The 20,833-nt window shown below is 31.2% G+C and overlaps 1 protein-coding gene across 3 annotated transcripts; it reads right to left on the bottom strand.

Annotated features, from left to right (window-relative positions):
* Positions 1-1,581: 1,581 nt before the first annotated feature.
* On the bottom strand, positions 1,582-18,364 carry LOC108692374. 3 transcript variants are annotated; one of them, XM_018200593.1, is made up of 5 exons: positions 10,031-10,112; positions 9,638-9,827; positions 2,617-2,876; positions 2,384-2,503; positions 1,582-2,295 (listed from the first exon to the last, which is right to left on the bottom strand). In XM_018200593.1, exons 2-5 carry the CDS (start codon positions 9,680-9,682, stop codon positions 1,707-1,709), a joined length of 1,014 nt encoding a protein of 337 aa, XP_018056082.1. In that variant the 5' UTR covers positions 9,683-9,827; positions 10,031-10,112; the 3' UTR covers positions 1,582-1,706. The 3 variants fall into 3 exon arrangements, with proteins under 3 accessions (XP_018056082.1, XP_018056083.1, XP_018056084.1); XM_018200594.1 differs by having other exon boundaries at positions 9,638-9,865; positions 10,031-10,044; XM_018200595.1 differs by lacking the exons at positions 9,638-9,827; positions 10,031-10,112 and adding an exon at positions 18,262-18,364.
* Between the last annotated feature and the right edge of the window lie 2,469 nt (positions 18,365-20,833).

A 20,833-nucleotide genomic window follows, 5' to 3' on the forward strand; every position in this document is an offset into this window, starting at 1 on the left:
TTTCTGATAGGTTCAAATTCTTGTTCTTTGTTCTCCTTTCCCTTCTATTGTATGGAGCCCCTAATAATTTTTATTAAAAATAATTATTATTATGTTAGAAACAAAAAACGACATGATGGCATAAAAGTACACATTTAAAAACTTTAAATTGATTCAGCTCATAAAAGATAGTGATAGATGATAGTAACGATGATGAACAGTTTATATATTTGTAACAGTTTGTATTTGAATTTCAAATCCGATAAAAATTGGATCTAGTGCCAAAACTAACTTTGTGGGCCCATAGATCGATTGCTTTGGAATCGATTGTCACGTGAAAACTTACTTATGTGAATTCTGCACGTAATAAATGCTTCAAGTATAATTTATAAAGATTTATACTCAAACAAAAATTAATACTTTTTGTACTTTAATCAACATTGTTTATAGACTAAGCGACATTTTTTTAATAGTGTCGTATTCTTGAGAATACATTTTTGCCCAAAAGTACGCACTATAAAAAAATATTTATATCTTTTCAATAAAATTAATCTCCTATAAAAATGAGTTTATGTCAAATCGATACTTGACAAATTTTTAGTTCAAATTATAAAACAGTAAAAGCATATAAGTAACATTTTACTGCTCAAACACAGTTTTTGTATAAGTTATATATAGCATATATAATAAGAGAAAAGTGTGTACTTCTTGGCAATCTTACCCTAAAAGCTACAGAAAATTGCAAAAACTTTCGATAATTTAAATAGATAATTTGAAAAGTTTTTTTGTTTAATTTTGCTATTAAGAGAGAATTATATAGATATGTATTTTGATTACATCTCAAATGAAAATAAATATTTTTTAAAATATCCCTGCAAAAAATAGATTACTAACTGAAAGAAGCTTACGCGTATGAGAACAATGGCGGTCGCGAGTCTTCGCACGTTTCGTAGAGATCGGTGACGCAATTGGAAAGATTCGCGAACATTGTCCGACGCGTTCTACAATTTCTTTTTTTCAAGGAAGTCCCACCGCGCTTCCCTGAAAATTGAGTTATAGTCCAGCATCTAACGTTGTCTCTTTGTGGTATCCGATCATCTACTCGTGATAATAGCAGAACAAAGGCAGGACGACGAATCAGGAAGCTACCGCCTTCTCGATGACGAAAGTCATTGTGTTAATTTCGCACAATCCTTATCTCTAATTCTCCGTTGGAACCTTTTTATCTACTGTCGATAGTCTCCTGGTTCGATCGACCCTCGCATAATGTTACATTATCTCGAATAATATTGGAAATCGTTGGCGATGACACAACGAAGTCGTACATCAAAAGAATATTAGTTGTGGCACTTTGAGAAACGTTATATCTATATATTACACATAAGCAATGTTGATGATCGAGAATCCTTGTCGGAGAATTTTTATCTATCTTAGAATATAGACGATCTTTAATATTTACGAGACCGTTTCTATTTATCATTGTTCTTTCTCCTTTTAACAGTATCTATTGATTCCATCCTGATTAGAAAATTCACGATCAATAAGATTGCTTAAGAGAACATCGATAACAGATGGCAGTTCGATTCGACAAATGGTCTCGCTGTCGAGATCATCGAACCAAGGCCGTTCAGCGTAGCGAAACCCAGCGTCGACGCGATATTGAATGAACTCTTCGCGATAACATGTGATGCTACAACGTGGCAAAGCAATGAATAATGACGGAACTGTTACGAAGCGCTCGTCGGGAGAGCTCTCAAGAGTCGTGTCCTGGACAGATCAGGCGGAAGTGGATCGTATGGCGTCGCGTTGAAACCGACGTATCGATTGTTCTTTTTATGGAGGAATCCACCGGAGAACGGATCCGTTTTATAATAAATCACCCGTCTAATACCAAATGGATCGATATAACCGAAAGAGCCGACGTTGTTGCCTTCAGGCTCCCTTTCTTCCTCATGATATTGCCTTCTTAAATAATACTGGAAACCATTCGCTGTGGTATGAGTGCCGTCATATGACGGGAAATCGTTTCGAGAAACACTTGGCGATTGATAGCTTGGCTTGAGGGAGGAACTTCCGATAGCAGGATCGTATGGAGCTTCGAGAATCTGAGTTGGTGGTCGAACTGCGGATTCGCGATAATACATAGCATGTGGTTGATGATAAATGTCCAGATTCTGAAGTTCAGAAGGGTAGCCTGATCGACTAGAATAATAATTGTTTCTCGAAATCGGTCGGGGTCTGATAGTCGTCGGAGCGTAATAACCGGAAGTAATGTCGTTGCCAGACAGCGGCACGATGGCATTAGAATCTGGTCGTCTGTAATAAATAATTAAAAATAATTAAAAATTATATATTATAACATTATATAAATTGACTTTCTGATTTTCCGATATTAAGTCTTTACCTGAAAGGATTTGGTGGCCTTTTGGGCCTGGCTAAGATTCCAGTCTGCGCTGGAGTCTTCTTTGCTTCCGCCACCGCGTCCTGAATAGGTCGATCTTTACCGACATAAACCATTTTTGACCTAAAAGGATTCCAGCAATGTGAATTCGTCACTAAATACTTAATTACTCTTGATTTCTAGTGATTTTAGTTAGGGGTGTTTTGAATATTAATTTTATTCCTATATCAGATTACTTTAAAATTCGAAATCCCTCGTGGTCCGCGATGTAATCCTTCAGTCGTAAATATCCAAGAGGATCTAACCAGCCTTCAGTGCCGATCACTGTACCATCAGCCAATCTTTTCTCTTTCCTATACTGGCCATTCGATGTTTGAAAGCGAAAAAATCTCTCCGGACCCTCATCAGTCTGAATGTGATACTGCGTATTGGGATTTAAGTTCCAACCGCTTCTCTGGGCCTCAATTTCGTCCGCCGTTAAACAGAGCGCCGACGCCTGTAATTGTAAGCTTATTTTAACTCGTTTCTGCGTCGCGACAACCGCGTTAATAAATTACTTACTGCTTAATATGAAAATACTGTGCAAAAAAAAATATTTTTAATTGAAATTCTAAAGTACCAGTTCAATGTATCTTAAATGTTAAATTATCGATTACACTGTTAAAAATAAAATACATCACAACTCTGTTAAAAATAAAAGGTGAGTGAAGAATCGATTATAAATTAAAAGCACATAGAGGATGAATTTGCTTAATTTATTTATGTATTTTTAATCTTAAAATATAATACATACAGAAATCATTTTAAAATAAACAATTTAATAATAAGATAAAATAGAATTTTTCTTAAAAATGTTAAAAAGGAATATATCGAATATATATTACTATTACAAGAAATATAATTATTAATTTAATATAGTAATAGCTCTCCGATCTCCCTTCATTGCAAAACATGAAAGTCTTATTAGCTATCTGCTGTGTTGACCAGCTGTCATCGAAAGTCCAGTTACAAAAAGACATTGACGATCTATAAGCACATACACTTTTAATTCGTTGTCGATTGATAACAAGTACGTGCTATGACAAGGAACATGATCAGCTACGTGTTCCTTGGCAATTCTTTGAGATCTATACGACTACTTGTAAGCGCGGCATATTCCGTTTCAACGGTTGTAATCACCATTTAAAGTGTTATGACTTAAATACGACGAATGTTGTAATGCCGCTTTGAGCATGACTTTGAACAATTCAAGCTTGAGACGATGTATTTTATTTCCTCAAGATTTTAGCACATTCGATAGTATTTTGTACTCTCATGTTTCTGCTCGTTACTAGCACATATCACCCGATGGAAAGACGGTTGTGCAACCATTAAAAGTCGACAAGTTACAATGTCTGAATTCTAGTTACATGAATTGAGGTTGTGGCTTTTGTAGGGTATACTATTGAATATTGCACGCATAGATATGATATATGCTTTAAAAACTGTATTTTATCTTATTCTTCATATTATTTTTATTGAGCTCAAGGACAATTATATGTAGTAAAAAGGAATCTCCTTGCAACTAATTTTATACAGACTTGCGTATATAGCAATAAATTATGTCTTTTGATTAGAAAAAAATCTATCAATTATATTGTAATAAATATGTTAACAGTGTTGAACAATTTTACTTTCATACTACTTGTAATTTTTTAAACAATAATTAAAATAGTATGCGTGTGTTATGTAGGATCAGTATATTGTATTTGTAATCTTATTTATATGTAATCGAATTCATGCGAGATTTCCATGCGAATGAAATTACGTTCCGCTCTTTTTCGTCATTGTTATAAAAAACTTGAGATCTGCAGGCTGATCTATGATTACTCATACTTTAGAAATGCATAGAAAGTCAGCAAAAAATAAAATCGAAACATAACGAATTCTTATTTACGAGGCAATGTCCTCAAACTGGACGTGTATTAGTATGATCGTTGTTTAGTCAAATATAGTGCTATAATAATTCCGATCACGCGAAGAATGCGATGATTTCCATTATAATATTATAGCAGGGCACTATTGCGCGCAAGCACAGCGATCATGTAAGAGATATATTTATCCCTTCTATCGCGGGTTTTGCGTGGGATTGACCAAGATCACGAGGTCCGCCTCTCGTCTCGTCAGTCCATATTAAGAGATGCTGGACCAACTGAGCGTAAGGCCGATATATCGGTTTTATATAGCAAAAAATATTTTATGAAATATAATAATAATATTTATAAAAATGGAGAGAGTAACATTTGTAGGACAAAAAGTATGAATAAAAAGAAACGAGGTGTGTCTTCGTTAAATTAACAGATAAAAGTTTTCCTCTAAAAAAATCTAAAAATGTAAAACGTCCAATCCAGAGGTTTCTCAACATATACAAAATATTAAAATAGAAATGAGAACGGATGCGAGGATATTTTTAGATGCGTTATGTACTAAGGTAAAGAAATTTAAGTTTCCCTTAATTGATATATTCAGCTGTACGAATTACTTACTGAGTTTTGTTTTATGTAGCACGACTTAAGTATAACTTTGGATCTTATCATATATGCGCTTAATATCCATTGTGTTGTTATATCTCTTTATCAGCAAGAATTCATACTCTGCAGAATTGCTCTGATATCCTTGAAACTGGTTCATTATGTGTTATCGCTGTAGGGCACTTTGACTTGAAAAATGATCACATTGTAGAAGTTGGACTCAATGTTAAGTTGATATCCTTGATATATAAATCTACCACGCGACGTGTAGTGAATCTACCAAACGTGTTCGTTAAAAAATCTAAGCATTTTTTATCTACATAAAGTTGATTATATCACGTCTATTTATAGACATGAACTCTTTAAACGATATACTATACTAATTTTATCAATCTACGATTGCATGATCATACATACCAATGCTTCTTTATGCACTCTATGGAATTCAAGATATCAAACAGCGAATGAAAATACTCATCATATGTCTGTATTCTGTATATATATATAATATATGTGTGTGTGTGTAATTAGCCTGCAGTTTTATAGATAAAAGTCATTACGAAAAGTAAACTCAATGACATAATATTTCGTATCTAAAACTTTAATATAGGATAGTTTTTCTTTTTCTTTTCCTTTTTGATACATTCACAATCTATTTTGTTCTTAAGAGAAACGCTGGACACTTTTTTTTTCATTCTATCTCTATCAAAATTATAGTGCTCGCAAATTAGTATTAATTTCCTGTCGAGCGAACACTTTTCTTCTTTAACATCAAAGCGAAAAATAGGCACTTAATATCAGTTATCTTCAATCAACATGAAAGACACTGATAGGTTGCTTAGTTTTACAAATGCAGAATTTGGTAAGAAAATGATGTAAAATATGTAATGTAATAACGTGTTATTATTCATTATCGAACACAGTAATTTTAAGCAAAAGTTAAAATCGGTTGTTTCTATAAACATCAATTGAAAATTAATCAATTAATTAATAATTAAAAGATTAATTAATTGATCAAAAGATCAATAATTGATGATTTTTCTCTTTTTTTTTTAATGGAGACTCAGCATGAGAAAGTAATTTAATATTTTAAAACAAGAGCAATGGGGAACCCTTGCTCAAACTGCTTATAGCAGTAAAAGAGTTATTTTGCAGATAACAATTGCGAATTCAAGTTGGGACCATAAGCAATCAAGACAGGGAATAAATTGTGTTATGTATTAAAGATTCAAAATTTTTCATTCTCGTCGTATAATAACGCATAATTCTCAGGAGCTTCAGAGTCTTAACGCGTTTATAACTATGCCTCGCATCAATTTTCCATCCTCTCGCCAAGGAAAGCTATCGTTTTGGCCGGCGGTTTTATACGAGGTCATCCAAGCCACGCGATTAACTCACTAAATTATCATTGCATCGTCCATTGTCCGTCGACTCCCATCGGTCACGGTGATTTCAACTTTGCACAGGAGCCGCCGCGACTCCTTTCGCTCGCTTCCGCCACGCCGTTCTCCATGCATCCTCTCTTGCGATCTCCTCTTTCATTAAACACCCACGTTTCGCGCGGTTCTCACGTGCTCGATAACGTGATATAATCTAGGATTATAATGAAATTGCGCGCTCGGGAAATTGGCGACATTGGTAGCTGACAAAGAATTTGATGTTTACAGGAAAAGGATATTGTTATGCTAATTGCAGACGTAATTAGTTAATAGAGAAGAAATTAACAAAATTCTTGGTCAGTTGTTCTACGAGATTCATCTTATTGTTAAATTGTAAAAAAACAATTAAGTTGGCACACATTCGTATCGCTTAATCATTAAATTTCCGAAACTTATATATACGACGCTAGCTCAGCATGAATAATACAAATATGCGTAAAAATATATGATGTATTTAAATCAGACTTATGACGAAAATAAAATGAATGGAGAAGCTAATTAAACAACAAAATGCTATACTTTGAAGCCTGTACTTTTTATTTCTTATCTATTAATCTGTTACGCAGTATTATCATTCTTCAAGAATAAATGCTATTTTTTTCATGTTTGCGAATAGAATTACTCAACCACTTTTTAAATAACATTTTAAAATATGTATTATTTTATATTTCTTGCACATACGTATTATTGTCTACAAGAATCATTTAAATCTCTAAAGTAATGCTTGAAGATTGTAACATACCGTACGCGAAGGTTAGCGTCATTGTCGGTAGCATCTTGCGGTGATCCAACCACCTCGCATACAATCGTGGTACTTATTACGGATCATAATTGCAGATGGTGTCGCATGAAGAAGACACGTGATAAATGTGCGATCTCGTTTGCGATCTCACTTGGTATTTGAGGAGCGTCGGCGTTTCATGAACACGTCGTGACCTTCACACGAACACGTGCTAATTGATATTCAGAGCGCACATTCTATTAATTACCTTCGCGTAATTTCGTCCCGATATTTACGAGGATCAGTTTTTATTTCCAATTCTTTTCAAACGCAAATGCCTTGTGTACCGGATGCTTCCCTTTCGATTTAGTAATTCTTCGTGCATGTAAAATTAGTAACACGTATTCTAAACTGCCACTCAAAGTTGTTTCATGTTACTATTTTACTTTCACATCATTTCTTCTCGATATTTATATTCAACGATTAAAGATCGGTGCGCGCTTTTAACTCTATTCAAACGCAAAGGCATATTAGATATTCATTTCGTGATTTTTTTAATAATTATGCGAAATTAAGAAACAGTCTACTTCAAGTTTTAGTTCTTTAATATCTTTTAATAATTCAGTTTATTTAAATACTAACGTTAAATAATAATATTAATTAATTCCAATTAATCAAATAGTATTGTAAAATACGCTGTATATAAAAACAATTAACAATAATGAGAATAAACGCTATAAAAATAAATTTTATTATAATTATTATATTAAGAAATCATTATACTTGGGAAATAATTTTTTTTTCGTGCTAATTATATTGCAATTAATGTGTAAGGTTAATGTTTAAGATTTTATTTTCTCACAGCTTTTTAATTAATATCCATTAGCAACAAAAATTATAAGGAAAATCTATTCTTTTATTTCTTGACTTATTTCTTCACTTTCCTTAAAAAAATATACAGTTTTTACGTTTTGTTCCCAGAAAATTCAATTGTTTTTCCAAATAGATAGTATTAACAATCCATTGGTTTGTATCGATCACATATTTAGACATTATTATTTCTCTCTCTCTCTCTCTCTCTCTCTCTCTCTCTCTCTCTCTCTTAAAAAAATTCTTAAATGAATAATACTTAAAATCCAACAACCATATAAAAAAAACCATATAATATCAAAAGAGTATGATAAATGATTATCAGTTTACAATGTAGTCAAATTACTTGGAAACAGAGCTGATCCTTTTGATTGTATCTTTTTGAGTGAATTTGGCTGTATTGATAGTCACGCACGTGCTATACTACTCAATAGCATGGAGAGAGAGACGTCCTCCTCTGTTATACTTCCATTCACGCCATCTTCACGGTATCGCGCGTTCGTGCATCGAACTCTTCGGAATAGAATAGGAACCGGTGCCTCTCACGAATGCATCCTCGGCATCAATTTTCATGAACACCTTCCACAAATCATGCCGGTTTCGATCGAACGATGATGTGAATATATGCGTGATAGATTGTATTCGATGAATATACGGAACAATCAGCTGCTTTACTGGCACACAAATGCAGTTACGTAAATTATCTCGAGCCATCACCGTTGAATATATGTAAAATAACATACACTTCTTTGACAGACTTAAACACCTACAATTCATCACAATTTAAAGCTGTAATTGTTGTATGTAAAATGTGAGTAACTTTGTACCTAAATTATCCTAAGACTATTCGTCTTATACATAAATCATTTTCCTAAATTCTTCAAAATTTGTTAGATAAATCACAAGTCAAGGAATAAGAATGGATTTTCCTTCGTTGCTAGTGGATATTAATTAAAAAGCTGTAAGAAAATAAGAACTTATATATTGTAAAATTAATTTTAGATGATAAAATTAATTATAATGCAGTTTTAATTTTATTTTTTTTTCCAGATCTTAATGTAGCTCTACCAGCTAGCATTTATACTTTTAATAATCATGTGTAAATTCTTTCGATTTGCATCCTTATTAAATTAAAATTGAGTTATTTTTATTATATTAAGTATCTATAATCTTTTTGCGCAAACATCCACCTTCGTTATCAACGCCAATATTGCTTTACGAAATTCATCATTATAAACATGAAAATAATAAGATTATGTAACGTAATTGTTTTGCCGATTCATTTACCAGTTATTATTAGAAAACTTAAGAAACAGTAATCATCAGTTCGCGATTGACATTTTAGTAACTCAAGGATCTTGAAGTGACGTCAACGTAGAATGCCAATGTCAATGGCAATTTGTTAATATTTGCAAATGTCAATTTGCTAATACTTGCAAATATAAAAAAATCAATAATCATTTATGAAAATATTTTCATCCGTATTTATGTCAATGTAAAATTTATCGGATTAATTTTACTTATAATTCACTTACTAACTTAATCCTGACATATATATAGATATGCGTGAATAAGAAAAAAAATCAGTGCATATAAAAATTATTTTGTGATAGATTAATCTTTCTTAAGTTTTTCTCCACTAAATGTGCTATGTATTATATGATATGTATCTTTACATTAATCGTGATTATGCATATGTATTACACATAAATCCTACCGTCAAAAGATTGAGACAAAGACATGTTCGCAAAATCATGGTCATGGTGGTTGCTTCATGAGGTTGCAATATGTGTTCTTCGAATTTCCTCTTCGTTGTTTTTTTTTGAGGCAGCGATCGCCGCGTCAAAACGTTCCTTTACTTCTCAAGCAAAACTCCTATTACATACATTCAGTCTCCATTGCGATAACTGCACGAAAAAATTTTCTTGATCAAATTAATCAAAATCTAAAATCCACATACATCTTCTTATCTTCTTATAATAATGCAAATAATAAGATGTATTGATGTATGTACTCCATGAGAAAAGAAAAGCGTGCAAAATCGCAACATTTATAAAAATTCATGAATGTCGAGAAGAAGAGAAAAAGAAAGAGAAAGGAGAAAACCCACTTTCGCGGACCGGATGAAATTACGGAAGAAAAGAAACGAAAGAGGAACGCAGTCATCAACAGCTATATCGAGGCGAACTGAGAGGACGCGATACTGTGACTGAGAACCGGCGATGTGTCCCTGCATTTCCAGATCCGCTGTACACGACGGATCTACGCTCCTTTCTTCGCGACCATCCCCCTCCATGTAAGAACCGTATGACGGTTTTTCCCATCTAAGACTGCGCTCGCCCACTATCACGAGTACTCCACATTCACATGACGCGTGAACGAGCTTGAAATTATTAATTTGTAGCATGCGTAATCGTTGCACGTGCCACATGTGATCTTGCGACGAATTCTCTCGTGTTGGGTTCAGATATGCATCGTGGGTTCAGATTCCTATCCGAAGCCGGAAACATAATGAAAAGTATAGACAATACAGGAACAGAAATAATAAATTTTGACCTATTAGAGACCATGTATATTAGAATGGATTTCTGATAGATTGAAATTTCTTATTCCTTATTCCTATTGCTTTTTATTGTGTTTCCGGTTTCACTCAGACATATCATTCCATCTTTGTTAGAACGTTAAAGATAACATAATAGTCGAGAAACATTCGAAATACATTCTCAGATGACATAAAGGAGTATCCATGAATTATGATCTTCTTATAATTGTAGGGCAAAAATATCGCTAATTAGAATCGAATTCTCTTATTGAATATCGTATTGTCGTACATCGGATGTTGTACGCTATGTGAATTCTACATTAAATAACGATAATGAGAACCACATCTTTTTTTTCAGAATCGTTCTTATATATTTGACTATCGTTAGTTATCGACACGAACAGTTATCGATAGCCATACATATACATACAGCTAAAATACAGACCCAAAACATCTTCTGTCAGGTTATATATTTCTATAATCTGTCACAAGGATAATCTTTGTGTAATTAATTCTCTAAAAGGTAAATTTTCTAATTTTAAAGTTACTAGAATATTAAATGACACATTTTTAATTATAAAAACTTTGATGTTGATAATTAATATGCAAAATTAAAACTATATGTCGAAATATCTCTTTCACTTTAGATATCTTTTATTTGCAAATAAAAACGTATTATTAGACGTTAAAAGAAGTACGTGGGATTTGATAACGAGTTATGCATTTTTTAAATAGTTTCTTTAGTAAAGTGGAATCAACAGGACCCACTCAAAATCATAAATATCTATATAATTCGGATAAATATTAAAAAAGTGTGTGTGTGTGTGTGTGTATGTGTGTGCGTATTTTAATGGAATATAATATGAAATATACGCTAGTAAATCAAGAGTTGCATCTTCCAAACCAAACGAAAACAAGGTAACATTATGATTACTTTTTGAGGTTAAATTTATGTGCAAGTTTATGCACACACATACATATAAAATATCTTTTCAGAATCATGGACCTATTACTTTTTTGTGATTATTATAATCGTAATTTTTTGAACTTATAATTTTTTAAACTTATAATCTTGTTTTTTCGTGGAGAAGTCTATGGTATAATGTTTGTGTGCAGTTATAGGCAAAGGAGTGTCTCCGATCTTCGATCCTTATCCGTCACTCCCGTACAACATAAAATATTACAGAAATATTACAGTACAATATTTTAATAGTGCGCAATAGTACAAAAATTGCAATAATATTGCTGCAGAAATTTTAATATTTTATTGGAAATATTGCAATAATATTGTGAAATATTGTAGTTTTAATATTTTGTAGAAACTGTTGCAATATATTGTTGCATTACTATGATTCGACATGACGCGATTCTTAACAAGACGCATTTCTCGTAAAAAGAAAACATCCAGAAATCTTATAAGAAGGAATACGCAAATCGAGTTGATGAATCTCCTGGAGATTTTCAAGTTCTTTCGGCCCCAAAATACTTTAGATTATAAATTTATCATATATTTGGAGTGCTAAGTAATATAATATTTTATTTTTTAATTAAAAAGCTCAATTGCGACAATATCATAGAATATTGAAGCAAAATTTTATTTTAGCGGACATAATGGAATATTGCTACAATATTGCAGAAATGTTTTATGAAACATTATAAATACTATAACAAAATAATATTGCTGCAATGTTGCTGTAATATTACGTGTAAGGCTAAATTATATGTTAAAAGTTTTTAAACACTATTTTTTTAAAGATGTTTCAGTTTTAAACTTTTTCAATAAACAAAATGTATTTGGATTTAAAACATTTTGTTTATGGAAAAAATTTTAAAACATCTTTAAGTGTTTAAAAAATGAAGATAAGAATAAAATACTTTAATATCTTAAAATTAAACACTTCTTTTTTCAGTATTATAATTCAGTATTATAATTGATAAATTGAACCTACATACATACGATTAACGCGTCATTGACATATCACTACACACTGCTACATCAATATCGAACATACACATATATGTATACATTTTCTAACTAATTTTTTATGTTAGGTATTATCTAAGTCTAATTCTAAGAACACAATATTATTTATTCATGTAATCCTTAGATTATTTTATACGTATAAAGTATAAAAAGCTTGTATAAAGCAAATATTATTGTGAATCGACGTTAAAAGCCGATTATATAACAAACTATATAATTTTTCAACTTTTTTTCATTTTTAACATAAAGTCAATCAGTTTGGATTACATTATCGCTTATACTTTAATTGTAGAGAAAGATTTTTAAATCTATACATAAAAAGGCAGTTAGAAAAATATACTTATTTGAAAAATAATAGATAAACCAGATGACTTTAGGATCCCCTTAATTTGTTTCGCATAATCAATAATTGTTTATATCCATATACAAAGTCGCCAGCCGTCCATAAGCATGCAATCTTCGAGAGCAACATATTGAGGAAGCTATAAATGCTAGGAAATTGCATTGTGAGAGTCTAATAATAACTATCTTCGAGCAATGCAAAAGACTGAGGTCTGATGAGATAATCAAAGTGTATATATGGAAAACCATCATCCTTACTGCATAATTGATACTCATGATACCAGCATTTATCCAGCAACTTAAAATGTAGACAATAAATGTTTGAGAATATTATCTTAAATCTGATTCGATTGAGAATAATATTAATTTATAGTAAAGAATTATTTCAAACCGAAGACTAGATGTTCTTTTGATTGATTTTTAAATATTATAAACGATAGACCGCAAGTTAAAATTCCCGCACGTAAGGTTTCTAAGATAATTAAGGTTGTCATATCCAAAAATATAATTTTTAACGATATTTAACATTTTTTTGAAATTAATATTATCTTGAATTGTCTTTGATTAAAAGTCGTGAATGTATTGTTCATTTTCTATAAAATGCATGTTCTTTTTATTTTAACATCTTAATACTTTTTAATCATATTATAAAGAATTTAAATACAAAGTTTTTCCAAAATAAATTTTCTGCTTATGATGAAGTCATATACAATTTCTAATTTGCTCAATACACAGACTATACAAATTTTATGTGAAATATTTTTTAGATAAGATACTCAATGTATGTGTGTATACTTATATTTAATTGACCAAATTTCGAGAGAGTGTAAGGAATCGATAAAAAGATTAAGAAAAAAAAATCTTAGAAAAGTTACCTTTAAAGATATGTTCATTTCTGCTTCATTGTGGAGAAAATCGCAAAAAAAGATAAAACGTAATATTCGGAATATTATTATTTCAAAATGGAATATTATTATTTTTGTATTATTGTACGATTTTAGTGATAATAAATTCAGGCAGTGCGAAAGTATGCGCGCCGATTTCTAAGCAGAAGAGTGCTGGATTGGCGATATGAACAATAAACATTCATGACTTTCAAAATTTTAAAGTAACGTTAATCTTTTTAATAAAAAAATGTTAAATAACACAAAAAAGTTCTTTTTTACATATTAAACTTTAATTTCAAAAAACGTACTAATGAAATTTAACTTGCGTGTTCAGCATTCAAAAATTTACAAGAAATATCTTGTCTAGTTCAAAATAATTAAAAAAACATTTTTTTGTAAAGTAAAATAATACAATGTAAGGCAATTCAGCAGAAAATTTTAAATTTTAAAATAAAGAATGCATATATTGTGCGATAATTTCAATTATTTAAAAATTAATATAAAAGGTAATATTATAAAGGAAATAATTTTTACGTAGTTTTTTAAAGATTTATTTATAAGTCACGAATGAAACTATCCTTTTCGTGAATATATAATAAATCCTAATTATACCTCAATTTTAATTATAACTTTCAAAAGAGATTAACATTCAGTGCCCACTCGAGTGTCACCTAGATATTACTCCTTGTTGTTTATCGAACATTAAACAAGAATGACATGACACTCAGAGAACACCCGGATGGGAATCCACGCCCCAGGAGGCGTCAATCAAGAAAGTGGAAGAAATTTTGTGCATATGCGCGCGCACATGCTTTTTTCAATGTTAATGATAAAATTACGAGTTTCACACAGACTTTTAGAATCAATTTGCATTTGCGAAACCAAAGAAAAATTCCGATTTGCCGCTTTTAATATTACATTAGATTCTCACAATATGCATCCTTGATACAGCGTTCCCAGGATCTCGACAACAGTAGCCGAAAGAAACGTTGCAACTTTATATCATCTTTGCGTTATCTTCGGGTCAGGTAATCAACATTTCGTAATCGTTCGCATTATTCATAATCATCTGATGAAACGGATGCCGCCAACGTGACATTCGATCCTTTCAGTCACTGGAAGAATTTGTCATTTGCGTAAAAAATTGTCTTGTCTCTAATCTCGCATCACTTAACACACATTGACAAATGGTGACATCTCTTCTTCATAGATATCCCTTCTTCATAGAAATAATATGCATATAGGCTTTTAAGAAGATAGCAGAATCATGTTTTTGATTCATGTTTTTCTATTTTGTATTATGAAACATAGAACTATTTAATAAATCCATTAATCAAGTATATTGAAAAATTATATTCACATAAGAGTAATGCGTCATCATTTTTATCTATATAAGTATGTCTATAAAAATATGTGATATCATTAGTTAATAATTATTCAATAATTCTAACAGATAATAATAACTTTATTTCCAAGTTTTAATATGCCAGCGAGAGTTCTGGCAAATTACTAACTTTGATATAAATTTTATTATCTACTCCGATACTACTTTTTCAAATTTTCATATCATATGTACAATATATATTTTTTTAGTGAAATTTAAAGATTTTTTAAAATAAAATACACAACATATATACAGCCCCTGTGTGTGTTCATGCATGTACACTCCGCACCCATAAATACAGCTCCGTTGTAACAATATGCTTTTTCAGCTAATAAATATCAAATGGATTCTTCGATCGAGAAAGCGTGTAGTTTGCAAAAACAGCTAGAAGTAGACTTTATCGCAACGTGCGGGAGTCGCGCGCGCGCGAGAGAGAGAGAGAGAGAGAGAGAGAGAGAGAGAGAGAGAGAGAAAGAAAGATAGTAGAAGTAAATAAGATTCTATCTACGAGTTAATATCTTCGCGAGTGTTGCTGCGATCCGGATAAGTAATTTCTAGCGCGGTGTGAAATCCGGTTTTGTTACAGAGTCTTCGTTTTCCTTACGTTACAGTGAATGATATCGTATTTCCATAGTACAGATGCGAATAATGAAAAATAAACAGCATTCAACGCTCTATGGATGACACCTTCGACGTCCGTTACATTTGTAATTTTATTAATATCGTGTGAAATGGAAAGTGCAAAGATAGCATATCTTGTATGTCGAGAGAGCTCTAAAGTATCGAGAAATGTATAGAATGTATAGAATGTGCAAAAATGTAATATACAAAAGAAATAATCGTTATGTCAATAAAATCTCGCATCGTTTTATTATAATTGTGCAACTTTATTCATTATATAATGTTGTAAATAACAAAAAAAACTAATATGAAGAAAAAAGGATTATAACACTTGAAGTGACTTCACTTTCAATTTGTAGCTGATAAAGAATGCGAAGGGAGGAATATCATCGAATACGTTTCTCTCTTTTATCATAGGTGAATTGAAAATTATGCTTCTGTATCCTTATTATTTCTAAGTGGTCCTTCGTATCCTAATTTTTAAAAACGTCATGCTAGCAGATTAGAGAGTCGCTGAGAGCAATGACAAGCTCACTCTCGCGATTGCTCAGGTGCGTGGGAGTTTACCATATTCGCATCTCTTCTGAAGAAAAGTTTAAATAGAGTAATTGATCTTTTGACTAGTACCTTTCCTTGTATCAGACAATATATAAATTATATTTTACGCGAATTTTTTTAACAAAAGTTGGTGAATGAAAAAGCCTTTTTTAACACATGTAGTTTTTAAAAATATATTTTTATTAAATAAAACAACTTCAAAATTAGAAAAAGAAATTAAGCTCACTAATAATATTCCTAATGTTCTGACAAACAGTCTTGTTCTTTTCATCTCATTTCATTTAAGCTTCGAACTTTGATAGAAATGTGATATTTCGTACTGACATCAAGAGAGAAATATTAACATAGAAAATAAAAAAATTTTGAGAAGGAAGATTTTGAATAAATTTATGATAAAGAAGTCGACTCGATTTCCAACTGATGAAAAAAGTTTGTCAATGAATTACTCATGATATCGAGAATTATCTGCCGCGCTCGCGGAATGCACTTGGCACCACGTTCAGATGCTCGAGTGAGTCTTACCGCGTATTTTCTCCTTCGCTTGTCGCGCTTACTACGCGGCGCTTTCACTTTTACAAGAAGAGAGCAGAGGCGGCGTGTCGAGTGAATAGGCGCCATTCTGTCATGCATGTATGTCTACATGTATGTCTACATGTAACAATCGATCTTTAAGATGCCTTTTCATGTTGATGTTCCTTTTCAGTGTCAAAATATTATAGATTATATAATATAATAGATTATAGGTTATATAATATAAAATTGATGCTAGAATGAAATAGATGTAATATCATATATACAGCGTCCGAATCTTGAACCGAGCCATCTGATACTGGAAGTGGAGATAAATCCAACTTCCGTCAGTGTCAGACGCTAGCGTTAAAACTGATATCACATCATCACATTCACGCTGCTTTTCAGCGTCTGATGAAATATATAGCATCTTACATAAAATTTTGGAAGCTTGTTCCGATTCAAAATTATCAGTGTCGTAACATATACATATATGGATTGAAAAAGCAACTAAACTTCTTGTAATAGATTTGTACGCAGAGATCAAGAAGACACTATATAAATGGAAAAGTCTATTAATTATATTTATAACATTACAATAGACTGCTGTATTGTATTTTAACAAATGTGTGTGTATTTTCTTGCATAATAAATATTAAAATTATTTTGATATACTTTATTCTACTTCATATTCTATTCTCGATATTAATATCGTTAAGCAATATCATAAAAAAATATTCTTTTTACAAAAATGTTAATTTTCTATCATATCTCCTACATCCAATGCGATCAAGCATTATAATTAATAATGAACTAGTAAATAAAAATTGCATCTTTAATAATTAAGAAAATTGCATACTTATCACACGCGATATTTTACGAGATTCAAAGCGCATGATGGAGTGTGTACGTACAAACGAACAGTTTTGCACTCCTGCACGCGATGCAATGATTCGAACAAAGTTCGAGTGTCGTGAAATTAAGTTCTCATGGCTGGCGCATACAGACTTATGCACCGAGAAATTGATAAAATCACATATTTATAATTCCGATGCATGAATGATACTCATGTGTAATATTCTTTGCAATAACTAGTACATGTAGAAACAAACGTTTTGTTTCAGGCGATGTATAGAAACAATATTAAGCTTATAAGCAGTATTGAATGTACGCAGTAATAATATCTCGCTGAGATATAAAATATAAAACATAAAAATATATAGATCTTTAACAATATCAATAAAAATAAAATTCTATGATCAGTTACATATTTTCTAAAACAGGATCCTTAAATTTGTATCAAAGAAAAGTTACAAGACATATAGTGGCGGATTTAAAAAAATGCTAGAATTTTAAAAAAAATTATTGTGCTGAAATGGATCGATATATCGAGTGCAAAAGTAAAAGAGATATGTTGTCACTCGAGTGAAAAATGATATTAGTTAGACTTTCAAAAAATTTATTAGAATCATATTATCGATAGCAAACTCATTATTGAAAAAGCAAAACTCACCACAAGTGACAGAATGGAGACAAATCTTCGCCGCATATTAGCTGAGAGAACAAAGAGAGGATGGATTGGCGATCAATTGATAGAACTCCAAATTTTGCACAGATACAAAAGATCGCGGGTGATCTTGTCACGCTTAATCGTATTCGATTACTGATTTAAACGAAGCTTACCAAGCCGAGGCCGGATTATACTTGCGGCCTACACGTAAAGCCTAAGACTCCATAGTTGGCAGGGCAGACCAAAACCCACGCGATTTTCCTTTATAGTTGTCCGTTTGACCGTATTGGACACTGACGATTTTGATAATAGAAAAACAACTGAACACTAATTAGATGTCTAGTATTTATTCTTTAAATATACGCACGTTGATTATGAAATCTTAATATCCGAATTTCGCGCAGTGTCGTTTGAAAAATTTCAAAATATTGTATTAGAAAAATAAGTTTGCAATGACGTTAATGCAAGCAAAATCGCGAGCGATCAACAATTTTAAAAAATCGGCATGATAAAAATTGTTTCATATGTGATAAAATACATTTTTTCTTTTTCCTCGAAATACCTTAAAACATACTCATAATATATGTACTTACAAAAAAAATCAAGCTGTAAAACACTACATTAGCCCATATTTTATGAATATAATTTCTTAAAAATAGACAAACGTGAGTTGAAACAATTATAATTGAAACAATCTAGTCATAATAATCAACATTTGCGTAAACAATTTGCATAAACATTTACATAAATCGTCAAAATGAATATATATGTACCGAATTCTAATGTATAAATTCTTTAATTGAAATAATATATTTTTTAAGTTATTATTTTTTTTCTTATTATTTTTTTTCTTTAGAATAGTAACAACATAAATTCAGTCAGTGTAATTACATTATAATTATAAGACGCATATTTATTGTATTTTCAATAATAATAAAACAATACGTGTTATGCAGAGTAGGTATCTCAGAAAGAAAGTTGCAAAGTAGAGCAGAGAATTTTTTCTGTGGCAAATTTTTAATTTTAGTATATCGTGCAATGAATACGATTTCCACATTTAAATGTGAATTTTTGTCTCACATTTTTCATCAGCTCTAAAGTGTGAAAACTTAAAATCACATTCAATTGGCGTTGATTAACAAAAATCTAGGAATCAGCGTTTGTAGGGTAACCTCAGCGTGAAATTTTACGAAACGCCGGAAATATTTCTTGCACACGCATGACAACGAAATTGCAGAGCGAAAAAATGTAGCATAATGATCGCCTTCGTGATCACTCTACGTGAACGCGAGGCGGCGAACATTACTAAACATATGTCTTTAAGCACCAATCAATGACCATACTTGGAATATTTTCAAGAATCAAGGATATATTTTTTAAGATTCCTCGCTACTTAGGTTATTAGATGAATCGATGACCAATAAAAAAGAAAAGGCAGCAAAGATTTGCTGTTAAAAGGCAACATATCTTTTATTATTGTAAATACTTTATAGGTGCTATTGATTTTTCTTTATTCCACAACTTTCTCTATTTCAAAAAACTTTAAAACCAACTAAGAACATTGCGCCATTATATTGCAAATTTAAAAAGAATGATGTTACAAATGCAAATAGTGTGGATGTCTATTATATCTTCTTCTTTAATTGCGCGTATGAGAAATATGTTGCTAAATATAAATATAAATTGCTACGAATAACTGAAAATTAAGTAATTTTGGCAATAATTTACATAAAAGGACTCTTGCTGCGACTATCACGACTATATATACATATAACTGAATAATATTCTTTGGCAAGCTGCTTCCAAGTGATATTGTCTGTTGAATGAAGTTAGATCTGACCTGCCTTCCACAATGAATGCTCGTGACGCACAATGTAATTGTTGAACTTAAAATTTCGCACCGTTACCGTACAATATAATATACATTGTATTGTATAAAATACTATGACAAAAAGTAATATAGGTACGTCAATTTTTTTATTATCCTCGAAGACACTTGCATAGCTTTATTGCTAGACATATCACCCGGGATTATTGATCAAAAAAACAAAATCATCAAAAATTTAAAAAGATCGCGATCCTCGGCCAATTACCTCTTTTTATCCTTATTTCCTGAAAATTTGCGCTATAAATGACAAATTTTTAAAAATTTTGTTAAGATATAGAATTTTGACGTAATAAAATGTAATACGCAACTGACTGAATACCGCCCAAAGACCGTTGGCCCTGGCAAATTTTCGTGACTATCAATGGGAAACCTGAAGATAATTAAAGAACAATGACATTACCGACAATTAATAAATTTACAATTATTAACATAAATATTTTGATAATTTATCATTAAATCCGCGATTTTTGATTATATAAATGCTGTATAAATAAGTATGCATATTTTTAATGCTATAATATCTTATACATATATTGCCGAAAAATTACAATCTTTTCTCTGCACTGGGGAAAAAATATTTTATATATAATTTTATATAATTGTACATAATTATGTATGTATATTTATATATCATTATATAGAATTATATATCAAATATGTCCATTTAAATACAAATATATAAAATTT

Source organism: Atta colombica, unplaced genomic scaffold (assembly GCF_001594045.1).
Source record: "Atta colombica isolate Treedump-2 unplaced genomic scaffold, Acol1.0 scaffold7, whole genome shotgun sequence".
Lineage (NCBI taxonomy): Eukaryota > Metazoa > Arthropoda > Insecta > Hymenoptera > Formicidae > Atta > Atta colombica.

What these genes read in the sequence shown, in the direction of transcription:
- LOC108692374 (XM_018200593.1), bottom strand. Translation starts at nt 9,682, where the DNA reads ATGACCATGATTTTGCGAACATGTCTTTGTCTCAATCTTTTGACG. An exon ending in GAGGGATTTCGAATTTTAAA is followed by an intron (nt 2,504 to 2,616) that starts GTAATCTGATAT and finishes GAATCCTTTTAG; the next exon opens with GTCAAAAATGGTTTATGTCG. An exon ending in AGGCCACCAAATCCTTTCAG is followed by an intron (nt 2,296 to 2,383) that starts GTAAAGACTTAA and finishes TATTTATTACAG; the next exon opens with ACGACCAGATTCTAATGCCA.